A 21212-nucleotide genomic window follows, 5' to 3' on the forward strand; every position below is an offset into this window, starting at 1 on the left:
ACACACTCACACAGACAGACGGAAAGACACACACACACACAGACAGACGGAAAGACACACACACACACAGACAGACGGAAAGACACACACACACACAGACACACACACAGACACACACACAGACACACACACAGACACACACACAGACACACACACAGACAGACAGGACACACGCACACACACACACACAGACAGACAGACAGGCAAGACACACACACACAGACAGACAGGCAAGAGACACACACAGACAGACAGACAGGCAAGAGACACACACAGACAGACAGACAGGCAAGACACACACACACAGACAGACAGGCAAGACACACACACACAGACGGAAAGATGCACACAGACACACACTCACACAGACAGACAGACGGAAAGACACACACACACACAGACAGACGGAAAGACACACACACACAGACAGACGGAAAGACACACACACACAGACAGACGGAAAGACACACACACACACACACACACAGACACAACACACACACACAGACACACACACAGACACACACACAGACACACACACAGACACACACACAGACACACACACAGACACACACACAGACACACACACAGACAGCTCTTGTCAAACCTCAGAGAGGGGGAGGTGGAGGGAGGAACCCGATAGCGTTTGTAGAAATCATCACATCTCATGTTGGTCTATGAAATATTAACAAAAAAATAGACAGGAGGGGAATTGGAAAAGGGGATCGACAAAAGGAACATAAAAAAGGTCTGCGCTGGGTGTTGCCGAAGGTCCGAGCGGGAGACGTGGATCACCCTCCGCCGCCCCCCCTCACTCCTTCCCTGGATCATTTCCTCCTCTTCTTCTTGCTGTTGATCCGGATCACCGGTCCTTTCCTCTTCCGGCTCCTGGTATCCTCCTCCTCCTCGTGATACTCCCGGTCAGCTGGTCACCAATCAGACAGAGGTTACAGCACCAGGAGGACAGGCCATTCAGCCCGTCGCAACCGCACCAGCCCCAAGGCCCTGCTCCCTTCCGGCAAGCCCACCCGCCCCATTCCTTCCGGAAGGAATTCCGAACTCCGGATACTAAACCTCCCCCCCGCCGCCCCGCAGCTCGGGGGCTACGCAACCGAACAAAACGGACACGCCTGCCGAAGCTTTTAGCCTTGGACTCATCAGGACAAATGCCAGAACACCAAATTTCAAACTCTCAACAATTTATACGGCGAGAGGGAGCACAACAGAGCACGTGAGAGGGAGAGCGCGCGCACGCGAGGGTGCTTGGGGGGGGCGCGAGAGGGAGAGCGCGCGCACGCGAGGGCGCTTGGGGGGCGCGAGAGGGAGAGCGCCCGCACGCGAGGGCACTTCGGGGGGCGCGAGAGGGAGAGCGCGCGCACGCGAGGGTGCTTGGGGGGGGCGCGAGAGGGAGAGCGCGCGCACGCGAGGGCGCTTGGGGGGGCGCGAGAGGGAGAGCGCGCGCACGCGAGGGCACTTCGGGGGGGCGCGAGAGAGAGAGCGCGCGCACGCAAGGGCACTTCGGGGGGGCGCGAGAGGTAGAGCGCACGCGAGGGCGCTGGGGGGGCGCGAGAGAGAGCGCGCGTGCACGCGAGGGCGCTTGGGGGGGCGCGAGAGGGAGAGCGCGCGCACGCGAGGGCACTTCGGGGGGGCGCGAGAGGGAGAGCGCGCGCACGCAAGGGCACTTCGGGGGGGCGCGAGAGGGAGAGCGCGCGCACGCAAGGGCACTTCGGGGGGGCGCAGAGGGAGAGCGCGCGCACGCAAGGGCACTTCGGGGGGCGCGAGAGGTAGAGCGCACGCGAGGGCACTTCAGGGGGCGCGAGAGAGAGAGCGCGTGCACGCGAGGGCGCTTCGTGGGGGCGCGAGAGGGAGAGCGTGCGCGAGGGCGCTGGGGGGCGCGAGAGGGAGAGCGCGCGCGAGGGCGCTGGGGGGGCGAGAGGGAGAGCGCGCGCGAGGGCGCTGGGGGGGCGCGAGAGGGAGAGCGCGCGTGAGGGCGCTTCGGGGGGCGCGAGAGGGAGAGCGTGCGCGAGGGCACTTCGTGGGGGCGCGAGAGGGAGAGCGTGCGCAAGGGCGCTGGGGGGGCGCGAGAGGGAGAGCGTGCGCGAGGGCGCTGGGGGGGGCGCGAGAGGGAGAGCGCGCGAGGGCGCTTCGGGGGGGCGCGAGAGGGAGAGCGTGCGCGAGGGCGCTGGGGGGGGCGCGAGAGGGAGAGCGTGCGCGAGGGCACTTCGTGGGGGCGCGAGAGGGAGAGCGCGCGTGAGGGCGCTTCGGGGGCGCGAGAGGGAGAGCGCGCGCGAGGGCGCTGGGGGGGCGCGAGAGGGAGAGCGCGCGCGAGGGCGCTGGGGGGGGCGCGAGAGGGAGAGCGCGCACGAGGGCGCTGGGGGGGGCGCGAGAGGAGAGCGCGCACGAGGGCGCTGGGGGGGGTGCGAGAGGGAGAGCGCGCGCGAGGGCGCTGGGGGGGCGCGAGAGGGAGAGCGCGCGCGAGGGCGCTGGGGGGGGCGCGAGAGGGAGAGCGCGCACGAGGGCGCTGGGGGGGGGTGCGAGAGGGAGAGCGCGCACGAGGGCGCTGGGGGGGGTGCGAGAGGGAGAGCGCGCGCGAGGGCGCTGGGGGGGGCGCGAGAGGGAAAGCTCGCGAGGGCACTTCGGGGGGGCGCGAGAGGGAGAGCGCGCACGAGGGCGCTGGGGGGGGCGCGCGAGAGGGAGAGCGCGCGCGAGGGCGCTGGGGGGGGGCGCGAGAGGGAGAGCTCGCGAGGGCACTTCGGGGGGGCGCGAGAGGGAGAGTGCACGCACACGAGGGCACTTGGGGGGGGGGCGCAAGAGGGGGTGCTTCTGGAGTAACAAGAGGGAGAGAGAGCACATGGGCGCTTGGTGGGGGTGCGCGAGAGAGCGCAAGACAGCCCACGAGAGGGAGAGCGCTGCAAGGGCGTTTTGGGGGGTGGGGGCACTTTTGAGGGGTCGCGAGAGGGAGAGAGAGAGCACAAGGGCGGGCAAGGGGGGGGGGGGGGGGGGGGGGCGCACAAGAGAACGCAAGGTGCTGACCAGCTGACTACTCTGGTCGTGATGGAGAACGCAACGGGGAACCAGAGGCTCACCGAACAGTTCTAAAAGCCGCAAGTTTTGAACACGTCCCTCTTCTTTGCAGAGGGCCAATCTCCACACACGCGTTGGACGTGAACCTGAACCGCATTCCCAGCTCAAATACTTTCGATGGGTTGTTGGCACAGCTGTGATGGTTTGAAATTTGACACTCTGGAATTTGTCCGGGTTAGGACGGAAGGCTCCATCAATGATCGTCTTTTGGGTGATAATCAAATTTGGCGAGACCATTCAGCCCATCGAACCTGTACCCACAGCAGTCCCATCCAGGCCCTATCCCCATAACACTATGGAACTTGCCAATCCCCCAGCACTCGGGGACAATTTAGCATGGCCAATCCACCCTAACCTACACATCTTTGGACACTAAGGGACAATTTAGCACGGCCAATCCACCTAACCTGCACATCTTTGGACACTAGGGGCAATTTAGCATGGCCAATCCACCTAACCTACACATCTTTGGACACTAGGGGCAATTTAGCATGGCCAATCCACCCTAACCTACACATCTTTGGACACTAAGGGACAATTTAGCATGGCCAATCCACCTAACCTACACATCTTTGGACACTAAGGGACAATTTAGCATGGCCAATCCACCTACCCGACACATCTTTGGACATTAAGGGACAATTCAGCATGGCCAATCCACCTAACCTACACATCTTTGGACACTAGGGGCAATTTACCATGGCCAATCCCCTAACCTACACATCTTTGGACACTATGGGGCAATTTGGCATGGCCAATCCACCCAACCTACACATCTTTGGACTGTGGGGGGGAAACCGGCTCACCTGGAGGAAACCCACGCAGACACGGGGAGAACGTGCAGACTCCTCACAGACAGTGACCCAAGCCGGGAATCGAACCCGGATCCCTGGCACTGAGAAGGCAGCAGTGCTAACCCACGGTGTCGCCCCCTCATGCCACCGCTGGTCCCTCAGACAATCACTGCTCGGTACATTCCCATTGATGGTGTATTCCCTCTCACGGTTTGACCTCCATAAACGCATCACCTCACGCTTCTGTGTTAAAATCCACCGCTCCACCGACATGGTTCTGGAAATTACAGCAGTCCCTCACACTCTCCACAACTCAGCCAACCTTTGTGGTCACCTGAGAATTCTCCAGTCGTGTCCCCCAACATTCATGTCCAAGTTGTTAGTACACATGGATGTGGAGATGTCGGCGTTGGGCTGGAGTGGGCACGGTAAGAAGTCTCACAACACCAGGCTAAAGTCCAACAGGTTTACTGGGTGGCACTGAGCCAGGAGCAGCGCTCAGAAGGATCGTGGTTCCGAATAAACCGGTTGGGACTTTAACCTGGTGTTGCGAGGCTCCCAGCTTTTTATCCAGTTCGCTGTATTACCCAGTATCCCATGGGCTTTTGCTCTCTTGACCAGTCTGCTATGTGGCATCTTGTCAAACGCCTTGCTAAAATCCATGTACACACATCCACCGCACTACCCTCATCGACCCTCCTTTTCATTCCCACAAACTGTTCAATCGCAGCGGGTGTGGTAGTTTCTATATACATCGGGGTGAAGGTTCATGCAGGAACTATTCCAAACTCACCTCTTCGAGCTTCCTCTTCCAGTTCATCCCAATCTTTCCCGCTCTCTTCCTCGCTTCCCAAGGATTCTTCGCTGGCTGTGGGCGGAATCGAAGTCAAATCAAACCCTCAGCGAAAAAAAATTGCGACAGTGCGGTGCTCCCTCAGCACCGACCCTCCCACAGTGCGGCGCTCCCTCAGCACCGACCCTCCCACAGTGCGGCGCTCCCTCAGCACTGACCCTCCCACAGTGTGGCGCTCCCTCAGCACTGACCCTCCCACAGTGCGGCGCTCCCTCAGCACTGACCTCCCACAGTGCGGCGCTCCCTCAGCACTGACCCTCCCACAGTGCGGCGCTCCCTCAGCACTGACTCTCCCACAGTGCGGCGCTCCCTCAGCACCGACCCTCCCACAGTGCGGCGCTCCCTCAGCACTGACCCTCCCACAGTGCGGCGCTCCCTCAGCACTGACCCTCCCACAGTGCGGCGCTCCCTCAGCACTGACCCTCCCACAGTGCGGCGCTCCCTCAGCACTGACCCTCCACAGTGCGGCGCTCCCTCAGCACTGACCCTCCCACAGTGCGGCGCTCCCTCAGCACCGACCCTCCCACAGTGCGGCGCTCCCTCAGCACTGACCCTCCCACAGTGCGGCGCTCCCTCAGCACTGACCCTCCCACAGTGCGGCGCTCCCTCAGCACTGACCCTCCCACAGTGCGGCGCTCCCTCAGCACTGACCCTCCCACAGTGCGGCGCTCCCTCAGCACGGACCCTCCCACAGTGCGGCGCTCCCTCAACACCGACCCTCCCACAGTGCGGCGCTCCCTCAGCACCGACCCTCCCACAGTGCGGCGCTCCCTCAGCACCGACCCTCCCACAGTGCGGCGCTCCCTCAGCACCGACCCTCCCACAGTGCGGCGCTCCCTCAGCACTGACCCTCCCACAGTGCGGCGCTCCCTCAGCACTGACCCTCCCACAGTGCGGCGCTCCCTCAGCACTGACCCTCCCACAGTGCGGCGCTCCCTCAGCACTGACCCTCCCACAGTGCGGCGCTCCCTCAGCACTGACCCTCCCACAGTGCGGCGCTCCCTCAGCACTGACCCTCCCCACAGTGCGGCGCTCCCTCAGCACTGACCCTCCCACAGTGCGGCGCTCCCTCAGCACTGACCCTCCCACAGTGCGGCGCTCCCTCAGCACTGACCCTCCCACAGTGCGGCGCTCCCTCAGCACCGACCCTCCCACAGTGCGGCACTCCCTCAGCACTGACCCTCCCACAGTGCGGTGCTCCCTCAGCACCGACCCTCCCACAGTGCGGCGTTTCCTCAACACTGACCCTCCCACAGTGCGGCGCTCCCTCAGCACTGACCCTCCCACAGTGCGGCGCTCCCTCAGCACTGACCCTCCCACAGTGCGGCGCTCCCTCAGCACTGACCCTCCCACAGTGCGGCGCTCCCTCAGCACTGACCCTCCCACAGTGCGGCGCTCCCTCAGCATGACACTCCCACAGTGCGGCGCTCCCTCAGCACTGACCCTCCCACAGTGCGGCGCTCCCTCAGCACCGACCCTCCCACAGTGCGGCGCTCCCTCAGCACCGACCCTCCCACAGTGCGGCGCTCCCTCAGCACTGACCCTCCCACAGTGCGGCGCTCCCTCAGCACTGACCCTCCCACAGTGCGGCGCTCCCTCAGCACCGACCCTCCCACAGTGCGGCGCTCCCTCAGCACCGACCCTCCCACAGTGCGGCGCTCCCTCAGCACTGACCCTCCCACAGTGCGGCGCTCCCTCAGCACTGACCCTCCCACAGTGCGGCGCTCCCTCAGCACTGACCCTCCCACAGTGCGGCGCTCCCTCAGCACTGACCCTCCCGCAGTGCGGCGCTCCCTCAGCACTGACCCTCCCGCAGTGCGGCGCTCCCTCAGCACTGACCCTCCCGCAGTGCGGCGCTCCCTCAGCACTGACCCTCCCACAGTGCGGCGCTCCCTCAGCACCGACCCTCCCACAGTGCGGCGCTCCCTCAGCACTGACCCTCCCACAGTGCGGCGCTCCCTCAGCACTGACCCTCCCACAGTGCGGCGCTCCCTCAGCACTGACCCTCCCACAGTGCGGCGCTCCCTCAGCACTGACCCTCCCACAGTGCGGCGCTCCCTCAGCACTGACCCCCCCACAGTGCGGCGCTCCCTCAGCACTGACCCTCCCACAGTGCGGCGCTCCCTCAGCACTGACCCTCCCACAGTGCGGCGCTCCCTCAGCACTGACCCTCCCACAGTGCGGCGCTCCCTCAGCACTGACCCTCCCACAGTGCGGCGCTCCCTCAGCACTGACCCTCCCACAGTGCGGCGCTCCCTCAGCACTGACCCTCCCACAGTGCGGCGCTCCCTCAGCACTGACCCTCCCACAGTGCGGCGCTCCCTCAGCACTGACACTCCCACAGTGCGGCGCTCCCTCAGCACTGACCCTCCCACAGTGCGGCGCTCCCTCAGCACCGACCCTCCCACAGTGCGGCGCTCCCTCAGCACCGACCCTCCCACAGTGCGGCGCTCCCTCAGCACTGACCCTCCCACAGTGCGGCGCTCCCTCAGCACTGACCCTCCCACAGTGCGGCGCTCCCTCAGCACCGACCCTCCCACAGTGCGGCGCTCCCTCAGCACTGACCCTCCCACAGTGCGGCGCTCCCTCAGCACTGACCCTCCCACAGTGCGGCGCTCCCTCAGCACCGACCCTCCCACAGTGCGGCGCTCCCTCAGCACCGACCCTCCCACAGTGCGGCGCTCCCTCAGCACTGACCCTCCCACAGTGCGGCGCTCCCTCAGCACTGACCCTCCCACAGTGCGGCGCTCCCTCAGCACTGACCCTCCCACAGTGCGGCGCTCCCTCAGCACTGACCCTCCCGCAGTGCGGCGCTCCCTCAGCACTGACCCTCCCGCAGTGCGGCGCTCCCTCAGCACTGACCCTCCCGCAGTGCGGCGCTCCCTCAGCACTGACCCTCCCACAGTGCGGCGCTCCCTCAGCACCGACCCTCCCACAGTGCGGCGCTCCCTCAGCACCGACCCTCCCACAGTGCGGCGCTCCCTCAGCACTGACCCTCCCACAGTGCGGCGCTCCCTCAGCACTGACCCTCCCACAGTGCGGCGCTCCCTCAGCACTGACCCTCCCACAGTGCGGCGCTCCCTCAGCACTGACCCCCCACAGTGCGGCGCTCCCTCAGCACTGACCCTCCCACAGTGCGGCGCTCCCTCAGCACTGACCCTCCCACAGTGCGGCGCTCCCTCAGCACTGACCCTCCCACAGTGCGGCGCTCCCTCAGCACTGACCCTCCCACAGTGCGGCGCTCCCTCAGCACTGACCCTCCCCACAGTGTGGCGCTCCTCAGCATTTACCCTCCCACAGTGCGGCGCTCCCTCAGCACTGACCGTCCCACAGTGCGGCGCTCCCTCAGCGCTGACCCTCCCACAGTGCGGCGCTCCCTCAGCGCTGACCCTCCCACAGTGCGGCGCTCCCTCAGCACTGACCCTCCCACAGTGCGGCGCTCCCTCAGCACTGACCCTCCCACAGTGCGGCGCTCCCTCAGCGCTGACCCTCCCACAGTGCGGCGCTCCCTCAGCACTGACCCTCCCACAGTGCGGCGCTCCCTCAGCACTGACCCTCCCACAGTGCGGCGGCTCCCTCAGCACTGACCCTCCCACAGTGCGGCGCTCCCTCAGCACTGACCCTCCCACAGTGCGGCGCTCCTCAGCACTGACCCTCCCACAGTGCGGCGCTCCCTCAGCCCCTCAGCACTGACCCTCCCACAGTGCGGCGCTCCCTCAGCACTGACCCTCCCACAGTGCGGCGCTCCCTCAGCACCGACCCCCTATTCGGCCCCAGACCCCTAGACTCACCAGATTCCTCCGTCTCGGACGAGTAATCTTCGTCGCTATCTTCATCTTCAACGTCATCTTCCTCTTCGGAGGGATTGAACGTTTCATCCTCCAGCTCCGACTCCGAGTCGTGCTCCTCCACCTCACTGCCCTGGAGAGGGGGAAGAGAGGCACAGGAGAATGAGCGAGGGGGAGGGAGAGAGAGAACGGGCGAGGGAGGGAGAGAACGAGCGAGGGAGGGAGCGGGAGAACGAGCGAGGGAGGGAGCGGGAGAACGAGCGAGGGAGGGAGGGGGAGAACGAGCGAGGGAGGGGGCGGGAGAACGGGCGAGGGAGGGAGCGGGAGAACGAGCGAGGGAGGGAGCGGGAGAACGGGCGAGGGAGGGAGCGGGAGAACGGGCGAGGGAGGGAGCGGGAGAACGAGCGAGGGAGGGAGCGGGAGAACGAGCGAGGGAGGGAGGGGGAGAACGAGCGAGGGAGGGAGGGGGAGAACGAGCGAGGGAGGGGGCGGGAGAACGGGCGAGGGAGGGAGCGGGAGAACGAGCGAGGGAGGGAGCGGGAGAACGAGCGAGGGAGGGAGGGGGAGAACGAGCGAGGGAGGGAGCGGGAGAACGAGCGAGGGAGGGAGCGGGAGAACCAGCGAGGGAGGGAGCGGGAGAACCAGCGAGGGAGGGAGCGGGAGAACCAGCGAGGGAGGGAGCGGGAGAACGAGCGAGGGAGGGAGCGGGAGAACGAGCGAGGGAGGGAGCGGGAGAACGAGCGAGGGAGGGAGGGGGAGAACGAGCGAGGGAGGGGGGAGAACGAGCGAGGGAGGGGGCGGGAGAACGAGCGAGGGAGGGAGGGGGAGAACGAGCGAGGGAGGGAGGGGGAGAACGAGCGAGGGAGGGGGCGGGAGAACGGGCGAGGGAGGGAGCGGGAGAACGAGCGAGGGAGGGAGCGGGAGAACGAGCGAGGGAGGGAGCGGGAGAACGAGCGAGGGAGGGAGCGGGAGAACTAGCGAGGGAGGGAGCGGGAGAACGAGCGAGGGAGGGAGCGGGAGAACGAGCGAGGGAGGGAGCGGGAGAACGAGCGAGGGAGGGGGAGAACGAGCGAGGGAGGGGGCGGGAGAACGAGCGAGGGAGGGAGGGGGAGAACGAGCGAGGGAGGGAGGGGGGGAACGAGCGAGGGAGGGGGCGGGAGAACGGGCGAGGGAGGGAGCGGGAGAACGAGCGAGGGAGGGAGCGGGAGAACGAGCGAGGGAGGGAGCGGGAGAACGAGCGAGGGAGGGAGCGGGAGAACGAGCGAGGGAGGGAGCGGGAGAACGAGCGAGGGAGGGCGCGGGAGAACGAGGGAGGGAGGGAGGGAGCGGGAGAACGAGCGAGGGAGGGAGGGAGGGAGCGGGAGAACGAGCGAGGGAGGGAGGGAGGGAGCGGGAGAACGAGCGAGGGAGGGAGGGAGGGAGCGGGAGAACGAGCGAGGGAGGGAGGGAGGGAGCGGGAGAACGAGCGAGGGAGGGAGCGGGAGAACGAGCGAGGGAGGGAGCGGGAGAACGAGCGAGGGAGGGAGGGAGGGAGCGGGAGAACGAGCGAGGGAGGGAGGGAGGGAGCGGGAGAACGAGCGAGGGAGGGAGGGAGGGAGCGGGAGAACGAGCGAGGGAGGGAGGGAGGGAGCGGGAGAACGAGCGAGGGAGGGAGGGAGGGAGCGGGAGAACGAGCGAGGGAGGCAGGGAGGGAGCGGGAGAACGAGCGAGGGAGGCAGGGAGGGAGCGGGAGAACGAGCGAGGGAGGGAGGGAGGGAGCGGGAGAACGAGCGAGGGAGGGAGGGAGCGGGAGAACGAGCGAGGGAGGGAGGGAGGGAGGGAGCGGGAGAACGAGCGAGGGAGGGAGGGAGGGAGCGGGAGAACGAGCGAGGGAGGGAGGGAGGGAGCGGGAGAACGAGCGAGGGAGGGAGGGAGGGAGCGGGAGAACGAGCGAGGGAGGGAGGGAGGGAGCGGGAGAACGAGCGAGGGAGGGAGGGAGGGAGCGGGAGAACGAGCGAGGGAGGGAGGGAGGGAGCGGGAGAACGAGCGAGGGAGGGAGGGAGGGAGCGGGAGAACGAGCGAGGGAGGGAGGGAGGGAGCGGGAGAACGAGCGAGGGAGGGAGGGAGCGGGAGAACGAGCGAGGGAGGGAGGGAGCGGGAGAACGAGCGAGGGAGGGAGGGAGCGGGAGAACGAGCGAGGGAGGGAGGGAGCGGGAGAACGAGCGAGGGAGGGAGGGAGCGGGAGAACGAGCGAGGGAGGGAGGGAGCGGCAGAACGAGCGAGGGAGGGAGGGAGCGGCAGAACGAGCGAGGGAGGGAGGGAGCGGGAGAACGGGCGAGGGAGGGAGGGAGCGGGAGAACGGGCGAGGGAGGGAGGGAGCGGGAGAACGGGCGAGGGAGGGAGGGAGCGGGAGAACGGGCGAGGGAGGGAGGGAGCGGGAGAACGGGCGAGGGAGGGAGGGAGCGGGAGAACGGGCGAGGGAGGGAGGGAGCGGGGGAGGGAGCGGGAGAACGGGCGAGGGAGGGAGGGAGCGGGAGAACGGGCGAGGGAGGGAGGGAGCGGGAGAACGGGCGAGGGAGGGAGGGAGCGGGAGAACGGGCGAGGGAGGGAGCGGGAGAACGGGCGAGGGAGGGAGCGGGCGAGGGAGCGGGCGAGGGAGCGGGCGAGGGAGCGGGCGAGGGAGGGAGCGAGGGAGGGAGCGAGGGAGGGAGCGAGGGAGGGAGCGAGGGAGGGAGCGAGGGAGGGAGCGAGGGAGGGAGCGAGGGAGGGAGCGAGGGAGGGAGCGAGGGAGGGAGCGAGGGAGGGAGCGAGGGAGGGAGCGAGGGAGGGAGCGAGGGAGGGAGCGAGGGAGGGAGCGAGGGAGGGAGCGAGGGAGGGAGCGAGGGAGGGAGCGAGGGAGGGAGCGAGGGAGGGAGCGAGGGAGGGAGCGAGGGAGGGAGCGAGGGAGGGAGCGAGGGAGGGAGCGAGGGAGGGAGCGAGGGAGGGAGCGAGGGAGGGAGCGGGAGAACGAGCGAGGGAGGGAGCGGGAGAGGGAGCGAGGGAGGGAGCGGGAGAACGGGCGAGGGAGGGAGGGAGTGGGAGAATGAGGGAGGGAGTGAAGGGAGCTGGAGAACCTGAGCGGGAGGGAGGAATGGAACCCGTGCCCAGCGCTGTGGGAGCAGTTCCTACTCCCTCTGGGTGGTACCTGACCCCCACACACAGACCACAGGGAGACCTGAGCCCCCAATCTCCTGTCCAGCGCTCCTCCTGGGGGCGGGACGAATGGCCGGTTGGGGAAGTTCCGGCAGGTCTCCCAACAGGGACATGCCAGCAGGGTCTGGCAAGCGCTTGATGGGCGGAATGGCCTGCGTGCTCTGCCCTGCAAAGCGCTCCTCCCCACGGCCGTGCCTGTTTGGTGAAGCTGAGGGGGAACAGCTCACTGCTGACCCCACCGTGGGTGGGGTCCCGTAGACAGGGTCAGGGCTCAGGGGGTGGGGATGGATGAGGGATTCATAGTTTTACTGGGCACCAGGAACTGCAGAGCCCTGGACAAGCGGGAGATGGAGGAGTGGGAGAGGGGAACGGACGGTCAGGACACCAACAGATATTCCTGCTCCAGGACAAGGTCCCAGACCCACTCACTGCAAGGAGACCAGGAGATGTTAATTTACGTTTTTTAATAAAATGTACTCATTGTTGTCACAAGTAAGGCTGACATTAACACCGCAATGAAGTTACTGTGAAACTCCCCTGGTGGCCACACTCCGGCCCCTGTTCGGGTAACACAGAGGGAGAATTTAGCACGGCCCAATGCACCCTAACCAGCACGTCTTTCAGACTGTGGGAGGAAACCGGAGCACCCGGAGGAAACCCACGCAGACACGGGGAGAACGTGCAGACTCCACACAGACAGTGACCCGAGCCGGGAATCGAACCCGGGTCCCTGGCGCTGTGAGGCAGCAGCGCTAACCCCCTGGGCCACCCGTGCCGCCCTGAGGAACAGGCAGCCAACTCTCGATCAACAATTGAGTTATTAAGGAGGGTCTTAAAGGATAAGGGTTCTAGGGAGGGACTTCCTGAAGTGGGATCTCCCCCACCCCCCAGGCAGCTGAAGGCACGGCCGCCAATGACGGAGCGATGGGAATCGGGGGATGCTCGAGAGGCCGGAATTGGAGGAGCGCAGAGATCTCGGAGGGTTGTAGGGGCTGGAGGAGGTTACAGAGATAGGGAGGGGTGTAGGGGGCTGGAGGAGGTTACAGAGATAGGGAGGGGTGTAGGGGGCTGGAGGAGGTTACAGAGATAGGGAGGGGTGCAGGTGGCTGGAGGAGGTGACAGAGATAGGGAGGGGGTGTAGAGGGGCTGGAGGGGGTTACAGAGATAGGGAGGGGGTGTAGGGGCTGGAGGGGGTTACAGAGATAGGGAGGGGGTGTAGGGGCTGGAGGGGGTTACAGAGATAGGGAGGGGGTGTAGGGGCTGGAGGGGGTTACAGAGATAGGGAGGGGGTGTAGGGGCTGGAGGGGGTTACAGAGATAAGGAGGGGGTGTAGGGGACTGGAGGAGGTTACAGAGATAGGGAGGGGGTGTAGGGGGCTGGAGGAGGTTACAGAGATAGGGAGGGGGTGTAGGGGGCTGGAGGAGGTTAGAGATAGGGAGGGGGTGTAGGGAGTGAAGGAGGTTACAGAGATAGGGAGGGGGTGTAGGGGGCTGGAGGAGGTTTGAGATAGGGAGGGGGTGTAGGGAGTGAAGGAGGTTACAGAGATAGCAAGAGCCAGCCTACCCACTACCCTCCCCTTGTTTGACCCACTCCACTTACATCACCCTCAGGCTCCAAGAATGACCAGCCTCCTTGCTCAAAGAATCCCTCAGGGTCATCGACAATGGTCTTCATAATCTTCGTCCAGTTCAGTGACTGCACACCTTCTGTATACTTCAGATCACAGGAGCTGCAGGACAGAGGAAAAGATATCATCTTCAACACTGTCCCCATCAAACACTCCCGGGAGAGGTACAGCACGGGGTTAGATACAGAGTAAAGCTCCCTCTACACTGTCCCCATCAAACACTCCCAGGACAGGTACAGCACAGGGTTAGATACAGAGTAAAGCTCCCTCTACACTGTCCCCATCAAACACTCCCAGGACAGGTACAGCACGGGGTTAGATACAGAGTAAAGCTCCCTCTACACTGTCCCCCATCAAACACTCCCAGGACAGGTACAGCACGGGGTTAGATACAGAGTAAAGCTCCCTCTACACTGTCCCCATCAAACACTCCCAGGACAGGTACAGCACGGGGTTAGATACAGAGTAAAGCTCCCTCTACACTGTCCCCATCAAACATTCCCAGGACAGGTACAGCACGGGGTTCGATACAGAGTAAAGCTCCCTCTACACTGTCCCCCATCAAACACTCCCAGGACAGGTACAGCACGGGGTTAGATACAGAGCAAATCTCCCTCCACACTGTCCCCATCAAATACTCCCAGGACAGGTACAGCATGGGGTTAGATACAGAGTAAAGCTCCCTCTACACTGTCCCCCATCAAACACTCCCAGGACAGGTACAGCACGGGGTTAGATACAGAGTAAAGCTCCCTCTACATTGTCCCCATCAAACACTCCCAGGACAGGTACAGCACGGGGTTAGATACAGAGTAAAGCTCCCTCTACTCTGTGCCCATCAAACACTCCCAGGACAGGTACAGCACGGGGTTAGATACAGAGTAAAGCTCCCTCTACTCTGTCCCCATCAAACACTCCCAGGACAGGTACAGCACAGGGTTAGATACAGAGTAAAGCTCCCTCTACACTGTCCCCCATCAAACACTCCCAGGACAGTTACAGCACGGGGTTAGATACAGAGTAAATCTCCCTCCACACTGTCCCCATCAAACACTCCCAGGACAGGTACAGCACGGGGTTAGATACAGAGTAAAGCTCCCTCTACACTGTCCCCATCAAACACTCCCAGGACAGGTACAGCACGGGGTTAGATACAGAGTAAAGCTCCCTCTACACTGTCCCCATCAAACACTCCCAGGACAGGTACAGCATGGGGTGAGATACAGAGTAAAGCTTCCTCTACACTGTCCCCATCAAACACTCCCAGGACAGGTACAGCACGGGGTTAGATACAGAGTAAAGCTCCCTCTACACTGTCCCCACCAAACACTCCCAGGACAGGTACCGCACGGGGTGAGATACAGAGTAAAACCCCCCCGGGTGAAGGGGCTGCGTTCCATACTTGAGCCACTCCTTGATGGGGTCGAGCGAGGCGACTGGGATCGCGTTGATCATCGTGACCTTCTTGCTGTAGTCCTTGTACACAATAACCATGTCGAAGTTTTTCAGGTGGAACTGCACCCTCTCGAAATGCACCAACTCCACCTCGTCCAGGGTCACCACGAACGGGGGCTGGAAGAGACCAGAGCAGAGCGTCAGAACACCGGGAGGAGGAGGAGGAGCAGGCCACTCGGCCCGTCCAGCGTCCAACACCAACATGGGCCCACCTCAGGATTTCAAACCAATCTTCCCACCCAATCCCTCATTCCCTCAGAGACAGCAGAAACTTAGCTTCCTCAAGTGTGAGGTGCCGGTGGCCTCGTGGTCTTGTCACTGGTCCAGTGACCCAGAGAGCCCGGGTGATGCTCTGGGGGACCCGGGTTCGAATCCTGCCACGGCAGATCATGGAATGTGAATTCAATAAAAAAAAATACCTGGAATTAAGAATCTACTTCCAAAGTCTATCGCCACATGTTCATAGCTCCTTGAAAACGGATGAGAATTTAGGAGGCATGGTTAGTAAGTTTGCAGATGACACCAAGATTGGTGGCGTAGTGGACAGTGAAGAAAGTTATCTCCAATTGCAACGGGATCTTGATCAATTGGGCCAGTGGGCTGACGAATGGCAGATGGAGTTTAATTGAGACAAATGCCATTCGTCAGCCCACTGGCCCAATTGATCAAGATCCCGTTGCAATTGGAGATAACTTTCTTCACTGTCCACTACGCCACCAATCTTGGTGTCATCTGCAAACTTACTAACCATGGCTCCTATATTCTCATCCAAATCATTAATATAAATGACAAATAACAGTGGGCCCAGCACTGATCCCTGAGGCACACCGCTGGTCACAGGCCTCCAGTTTGAAAAACAACTCTCTACAACCACCCCCAGAAGCCAATTTTGTATCCATTTAGATACCTCACCCTGGATCCCGTGAGATTTAACCTCATGCAACAACCTACCGTGCGGTGCCTTGTCAAAGGCCTTGCTAAAGTCCATGTAGACAACATCAACTGCACTGCCCTCATCTACCTTCTCGGTTACCCCCTTCAAAAAACTCAATCAAATTTGTGAGACATGATTTTCCACTCACAAAGCCACGCTGACTGTCCCTGATCAGTCCTTGCGTCTCTCAATGCCTGTAGATATTGTATGGTAACAATCTCTCACCTCCCACCCGATCAAAGCCCGTCCAGAATCTTTTGGCTTGGAATAAGATCCCCCTCTCATTCTGCTAAGCTCCCAATGGGCTCCGCGCCCCCGACCTGCTCAATCTGACACCCACTCTGCCCCAGGGATCAGGCCCCTTCTTCCGCACTGCCTCCATTACCAGCTCACCACTCCCTCAGCGGGACCAGGGGAGTGGGGCCCTCAGCGGGACCAGGGGGGCGGGGGGCCCTCAGCGGGACCAGGGGAGTGGGGCCCTCAGCGGGACCAGGGGGGCGGGGGGGGGGGGGGGGGGGGAGAACAGGAACAGGTAAGCGAGAGGTGGCGAGGTAGAACTGATCCCTGAAGCCAAGCCTCGCACTCAGACACCACCCCCCCGAACCCCACACCCTCCCACATTCCCCGCCTCCCCCCCCACCCCCCCTTGCCCCATACTCACCCACTCTGTGACGTTGACCAGGGAACTGCTGGTCGGCTGAAGCATGCAGGTGCTTCTGTAGGGAGCGCCGTTAAATCTGGAGAGGGAGGGAGAGAGAAAGAGTGTGAGGCAATGCTCAAGGTAGAGAGAGGGGGCAAGAGGGGTGGGAGGGGGAAGTGGCGGCCAAAGGAGCAGGGGGGGGGGGGGCAGGGAGAGACGGGGGGAAGCCAGAGGGCAGAGACAGAGAGGTGGTTGGGGGGAGGGGTGGGGGGTAGAGGAGGGAGAGGGGGCCATTCCAGACAAATGTGTGGTAATACATTTTGAGGTAATGTGAGGTAATACATTTTGGAAGCTCTAATACAGATCGGAAATATACAGTAAATGGCAGAACCCTTAAGAGTATTGATAGGCAGAGGGATCTGGGTGTACAGGTACACAGGTCACTGAAAGTGGCAATGCAGGTGGAGAAGGTAGTCAAGAAGGCATACGGCATGCTTGCCTTCATCGGCCGGGGCATTGAGTTTAAAAATTGGCAAGTCATGTTGCAGCTTTATCGAACCTTAGTTAGGCCGCACTTGGAATATAGTGTTCAATTCTGGTCGCCACACTACCAGAAGGATGTGGAGGCTTTGGAGAGGGTACAGAAAAGATTTACCAGGATGTTGCCTGGTATGGAGGGCATTAGCTATGAGGAGAGGTTGGAGAAACTTGGTTTGTTCTCACTGGAGCGACGGAGGTTGAGGGGAGACCTGATAGAAGTCTACAAGATTATGAGAGGCATGGACAGAGTGGATAGTCAGAAGCTTTTTCCCCAGGGTGGAAGAGTCAATTACTAGGGGGCACAGGTTTAAGGTGCGAGGGGCAAGGTTTAAAGGAGATGTACGAGGCAGATTTTTTACACAGAGGGTGGTGGGTGCCTGGAACTCGCTGCCGGGGGAGGGAGTGGAAGCGGATACGGTAGTGAGGGAAACAGGGTCGGGGTGGGGTGGGGTTGGAGGGGGTTTCGGGTCAGCGTGGGGAGGGGGTGTCAGGGAAACAGACTCACCCCAGGTCCCGGAAGGGAACCTCGAACTCCAGCTCCTCCTTGGTGAGAGCCTCCACTTTCTCAATGAAATTCTTGAACGCAGTTTTTAACTTGTGTCTCATCTCCCGCTCCAACTGTGAACAGAGTGTGCGAAACATCAACCCCCGACCCACAGACACACCCCTCCCTCAGAGAGAACTCCCCCACCCTCCCCAATCTGTGTCTCATCTCCCGCTCCAACTGTGAATTTTGTCCTTCATTGCGAGAGGGATGGAGTTTAAAAACAGCGAGGTTATGTTGCAGCTGTATAAGGTGCTGGTGAGGCCACACCTGGAGTACTGTGTACAGTTTTGGTCTCTTTACTTGAGAAAGGATATACTGGCACTGGAGGGGGTGCAGAGGGGATTCACTTGGTTGATTCCGGAGTTGAGAGGGTTGGCTTATGAGGAGAGACTGAGTAGACTGGGGCTATACTCATTGGAATTCAGAAGAATGAGGGGAGATCTTAGAACATATAACATAGAACAGTACAGCACAGAACAGGCCCTTCGGCCCACGATGTTGTGCCGACCTTCATCTGAAACCAAGATCAAGCTATCCCACTCCCTACCATCCTGGTGTGCTCCATGTGCCTATCCAATAACCGCTTAAATGTTCCTAGTGTCTGACTCCACTATCACTGCAGGCAGTCCATTCCACACCCCAACCACTCTCTGCGTGAAGAACCTACCTCTGATATCCTTCCTATATCTCCCACCATGAAACATATAAGATTCTGAAGGGAATAGATAAGATAGAAGCAGGGAAGTTGTTTCCACTGGCGGGTGAAACTAGAACTAGGGGGCATGGCCTCAAAATAAGGGGGAGCAGATTTAGGACTGAGTTGAGGAGGAACTTCTTCACACAAAGGGTTGTGAATCTGTGGAATTCCCTGCCCAGTTGAGGCTCCCTCATTGAATGTTTTTAAGGCAAGGATAGATAGATTTTTGAACAGTAAAGGAATTAAGGGTTATGGTGAGCGGGCGGGTAAGTGGAGCTGAGTCCACGAAAAGATCAGCCATGATCTTATTGAATGGCGGAGCAGGCTCGAGGGGCCACATGGCCCACTCCTGCTCCCAGTTCTTATGGCCCCTCAGTCTTCGACCCCAGCCTGGGATTAAACCCGTTACCCCACCCGCCCTCAGAGAGAAACCCCCCTCCCCTCGATCTGTGTCACATCTCCCGCTCCCACTGTGAACAGAGAGGGAGGGTAAAGGCGAAGCCAACCCCAGCTCAGGGAAAGACCCCTCACCCAGCGGACTCCAGCCCAGAGAACTCACCCCCAACTGACCCACCCACACAGCTGTGACCCTGACAGTGTGGGTGGCGGAGCCACACACTGACCCGGGGGGGATAGCGGGGTCACACAACGGGGGGGTCAGCGGGGTCACACACTGACCCGGGGGGACACACACTGACGGGGGGGGGGGGGGAGCGGTGTTGCGCAGTGCCCGCTACCCTGCCCTGGGCCATTACCTGTTCTGCGTACAGGTCGTCACGATCGTGCATGTGCTGGTGTTTTCCCAGGTCCGTGGTAATCTCTCCCACTTCCGTGTAGAACTGTACGTCCGTGTGTCTCCGCTTCCCAAACATGATGGCGTTCTGGGGACAAGACCGGAAAGCAGACGTCAAGAGGGAGCCGGGCGGGTGGGCGCGGGGACAGAGGGAGCCGGGCGGGTGGGCGCGGGGACAGAGGGAGCCGGGCGGGCGGGGGGACGGACACAGGGAGCCGGGCGGGCGCGGGGACAGAGGGAGCCGGGCGGGCGGGGGGACGGACACAGGGAGCCGGGCGGGCGCGGGGACAGAGGGAGCCGGGCGGGCGCGGGGACAGAGGGAGCCGGGCGGGCGGGGGGACGGACACAGGGAGCCGGGCGGGCGGGGGGACGGACACAGGGAGCCGGGCGGGCGGGGGGACGGACACAGGGAGCCGGGCGGGCGGGGGGACGGACACAGGGAGCCGGGCGGGCGGGGGGACGGACACAGGGAGCCGGGCGGGGGGACGGACACAGGGAGCCGGGCGGGGGGACGGACACAGGGAGCCGGGCGGGCGGGGGGACGGACACAGGGAGCCGGGCGGGCGGGGGGACGGACACAGGGAGCCGGGCGGGGGGACGGACACAGGGAGCCGGGCGGGGGGACGGACACAGGGAGCCGGGCGGGCGGGGGGACGGACACAGGGAGCCGGGCGGGGGGACGGACACAGGGAGCCGGGCGGGGGGGACGGACACAGGGAGCCGGGCGGGCGGGGGGGACGGACACAGGGAGCCGGGCGGGCGGGGGGACGGACACAGGGAGCCGGGCGGGCGGGGGGACGGACACAGGGAGCCGGGCGGGCGGGGGGACGGACACAGGGAGCCGGGCGGGCGGGGGGACGGACACAGGGAGCCGGGCGGGCGGGGGGACGGACACAGGGAGCCGGGCGGGCGGGGGGGACGGACACAGGGAGCCGGGCGGGCGGGGGGACGGACACAGGGAGCCGGGCGGGCGGGGGGACGGACACAGGGAGCCGGGCGGGCGGGGGGACGGACACAGGGAGCCGGGCGGGGGGACGGACACAGGGAGCCGGGCGGGCGGGGGGACGGACACAGGGAGCCGGGCGGGCGGGGGGACGGACACAGGGAGCCGGGCGGGGGGACGGACACAGGGAGCCGGGCGGGGGGACGGACACAGGGAGCCGGGCGGGGGGACGGACACAGGGAGCCGGGCGGGGGGACGGACACAGGGAGCCGGGCGGGGGGACGGACACAGGGAGCCGGGCGGGGGGACGGACACAGGGAGCCGGGCGGGGGGACGGACACAGGGAGCCGGGCGGGGGGACGGACACAGGGAGCCGGGCGGGGGGACGGACAGAGGGAGCCGGGCGGGGGGACGGACACAGGGAGCCGGGCGGGGGGACGGACACAGGGAGCCGGGCGGGGGGACGGACACAGGGAGCCGGGCGGGGGGACGGACACAGGGAGCCGGGCGGGGGGACGGACACAGGGAGCCGGGCGGGGGGACGGACACAGGGAGCCGGGCGGGGGGACGGAGGGAGCCGGGCGGGTGGGCGGGGGTACACAGGGAGCCGGGCGGGGGGACGGACACAGGGAGCCGGGCGGGCGGGGGGGACACAGGGAGCCGGGCGGGCGGGGGGGACACAGGGAGCCGGGCGGGCGGGGGGCCGGACACAGGGAGCCGGGCGGGGGGACGGAGGGAGCCGGGCGGGGGGACGGAGGGAGCCGGGCCGGCGGGGGGACGGACACAGGGAGCCGGGCGGGGGGACACACACAGGGAGCCGGGCGGGCGGGGGGGACACAGGGAGCCGGGCGGGGGGACGGACACAGGGAGCCGGGCGGGGGGGACACAGGGAGCCGGGCGGGGGGGACACAGGGAGCCGGGCGGGGGGACGGACACAGGGAGCCGGGCGGGGGGACGGACACAGGGAGCCGGGCGGGGGGACGGACACAGGGAGCCGGGCGGGGGGACGGACACAGGGAGCCGGGCGGGCGGGGGGACGGACACAGGGAGCCGGGCGGGCGGGGGGACGGACACAGGGAGCCGGGCGGGGGGACGGACACAGGGAGCCGGGCGGGGGGACGGACACAGGGAGCCGGGCGGGGGGACGGACACAGGGAGCCGGGCGGGCGGGGGGACGGACACAGGGAGCCGGGCGGGGGGACGGACACAGGGAGCCGGGCGGGCGGGGGGACGGACACAGGGAGCCGGGCGGGGGGACGGACACAGGGAGCCGGGCGGGCGGGGGGGACACAGGGAGCCGGGCGGGGGGACGGACACAGGGAGCCGGGGGTGATAGCTACGTCAGA

The 21212-nt window shown here is 64.3% G+C and overlaps 1 protein-coding gene across 1 annotated transcript in view; it reads right to left on the reverse strand.

The window, feature by feature from the left end:
• Positions 1–680: 680 nt before the first annotated feature.
• supt16h (SPT16 homolog, facilitates chromatin remodeling subunit) overlaps positions 681–21212 on the reverse strand; it is a gene marked incomplete at its 5' end in the record, with an annotated part of 69324 nt that continues 48792 nt past the window's right edge. Inside the window, 8 exon segments of the mRNA XM_078206981.1 lie at positions 681–925; positions 4672–4746; positions 8523–8652; positions 13290–13419; positions 14720–14889; positions 16368–16443; positions 17392–17504; positions 18886–19011. Of these exon segments, the coding sequence (XP_078063107.1) occupies positions 828–925; positions 4672–4746; positions 8523–8652; positions 13290–13419; positions 14720–14889; positions 16368–16443; positions 17392–17504; positions 18886–19011 (918 nt within the window).

This window comes from Mustelus asterias, unplaced genomic scaffold, assembly GCF_964213995.1.
Source record: "Mustelus asterias unplaced genomic scaffold, sMusAst1.hap1.1 HAP1_SCAFFOLD_1936, whole genome shotgun sequence".
Taxonomy (NCBI): domain Eukaryota; kingdom Metazoa; phylum Chordata; class Chondrichthyes; order Carcharhiniformes; family Triakidae; genus Mustelus; species Mustelus asterias.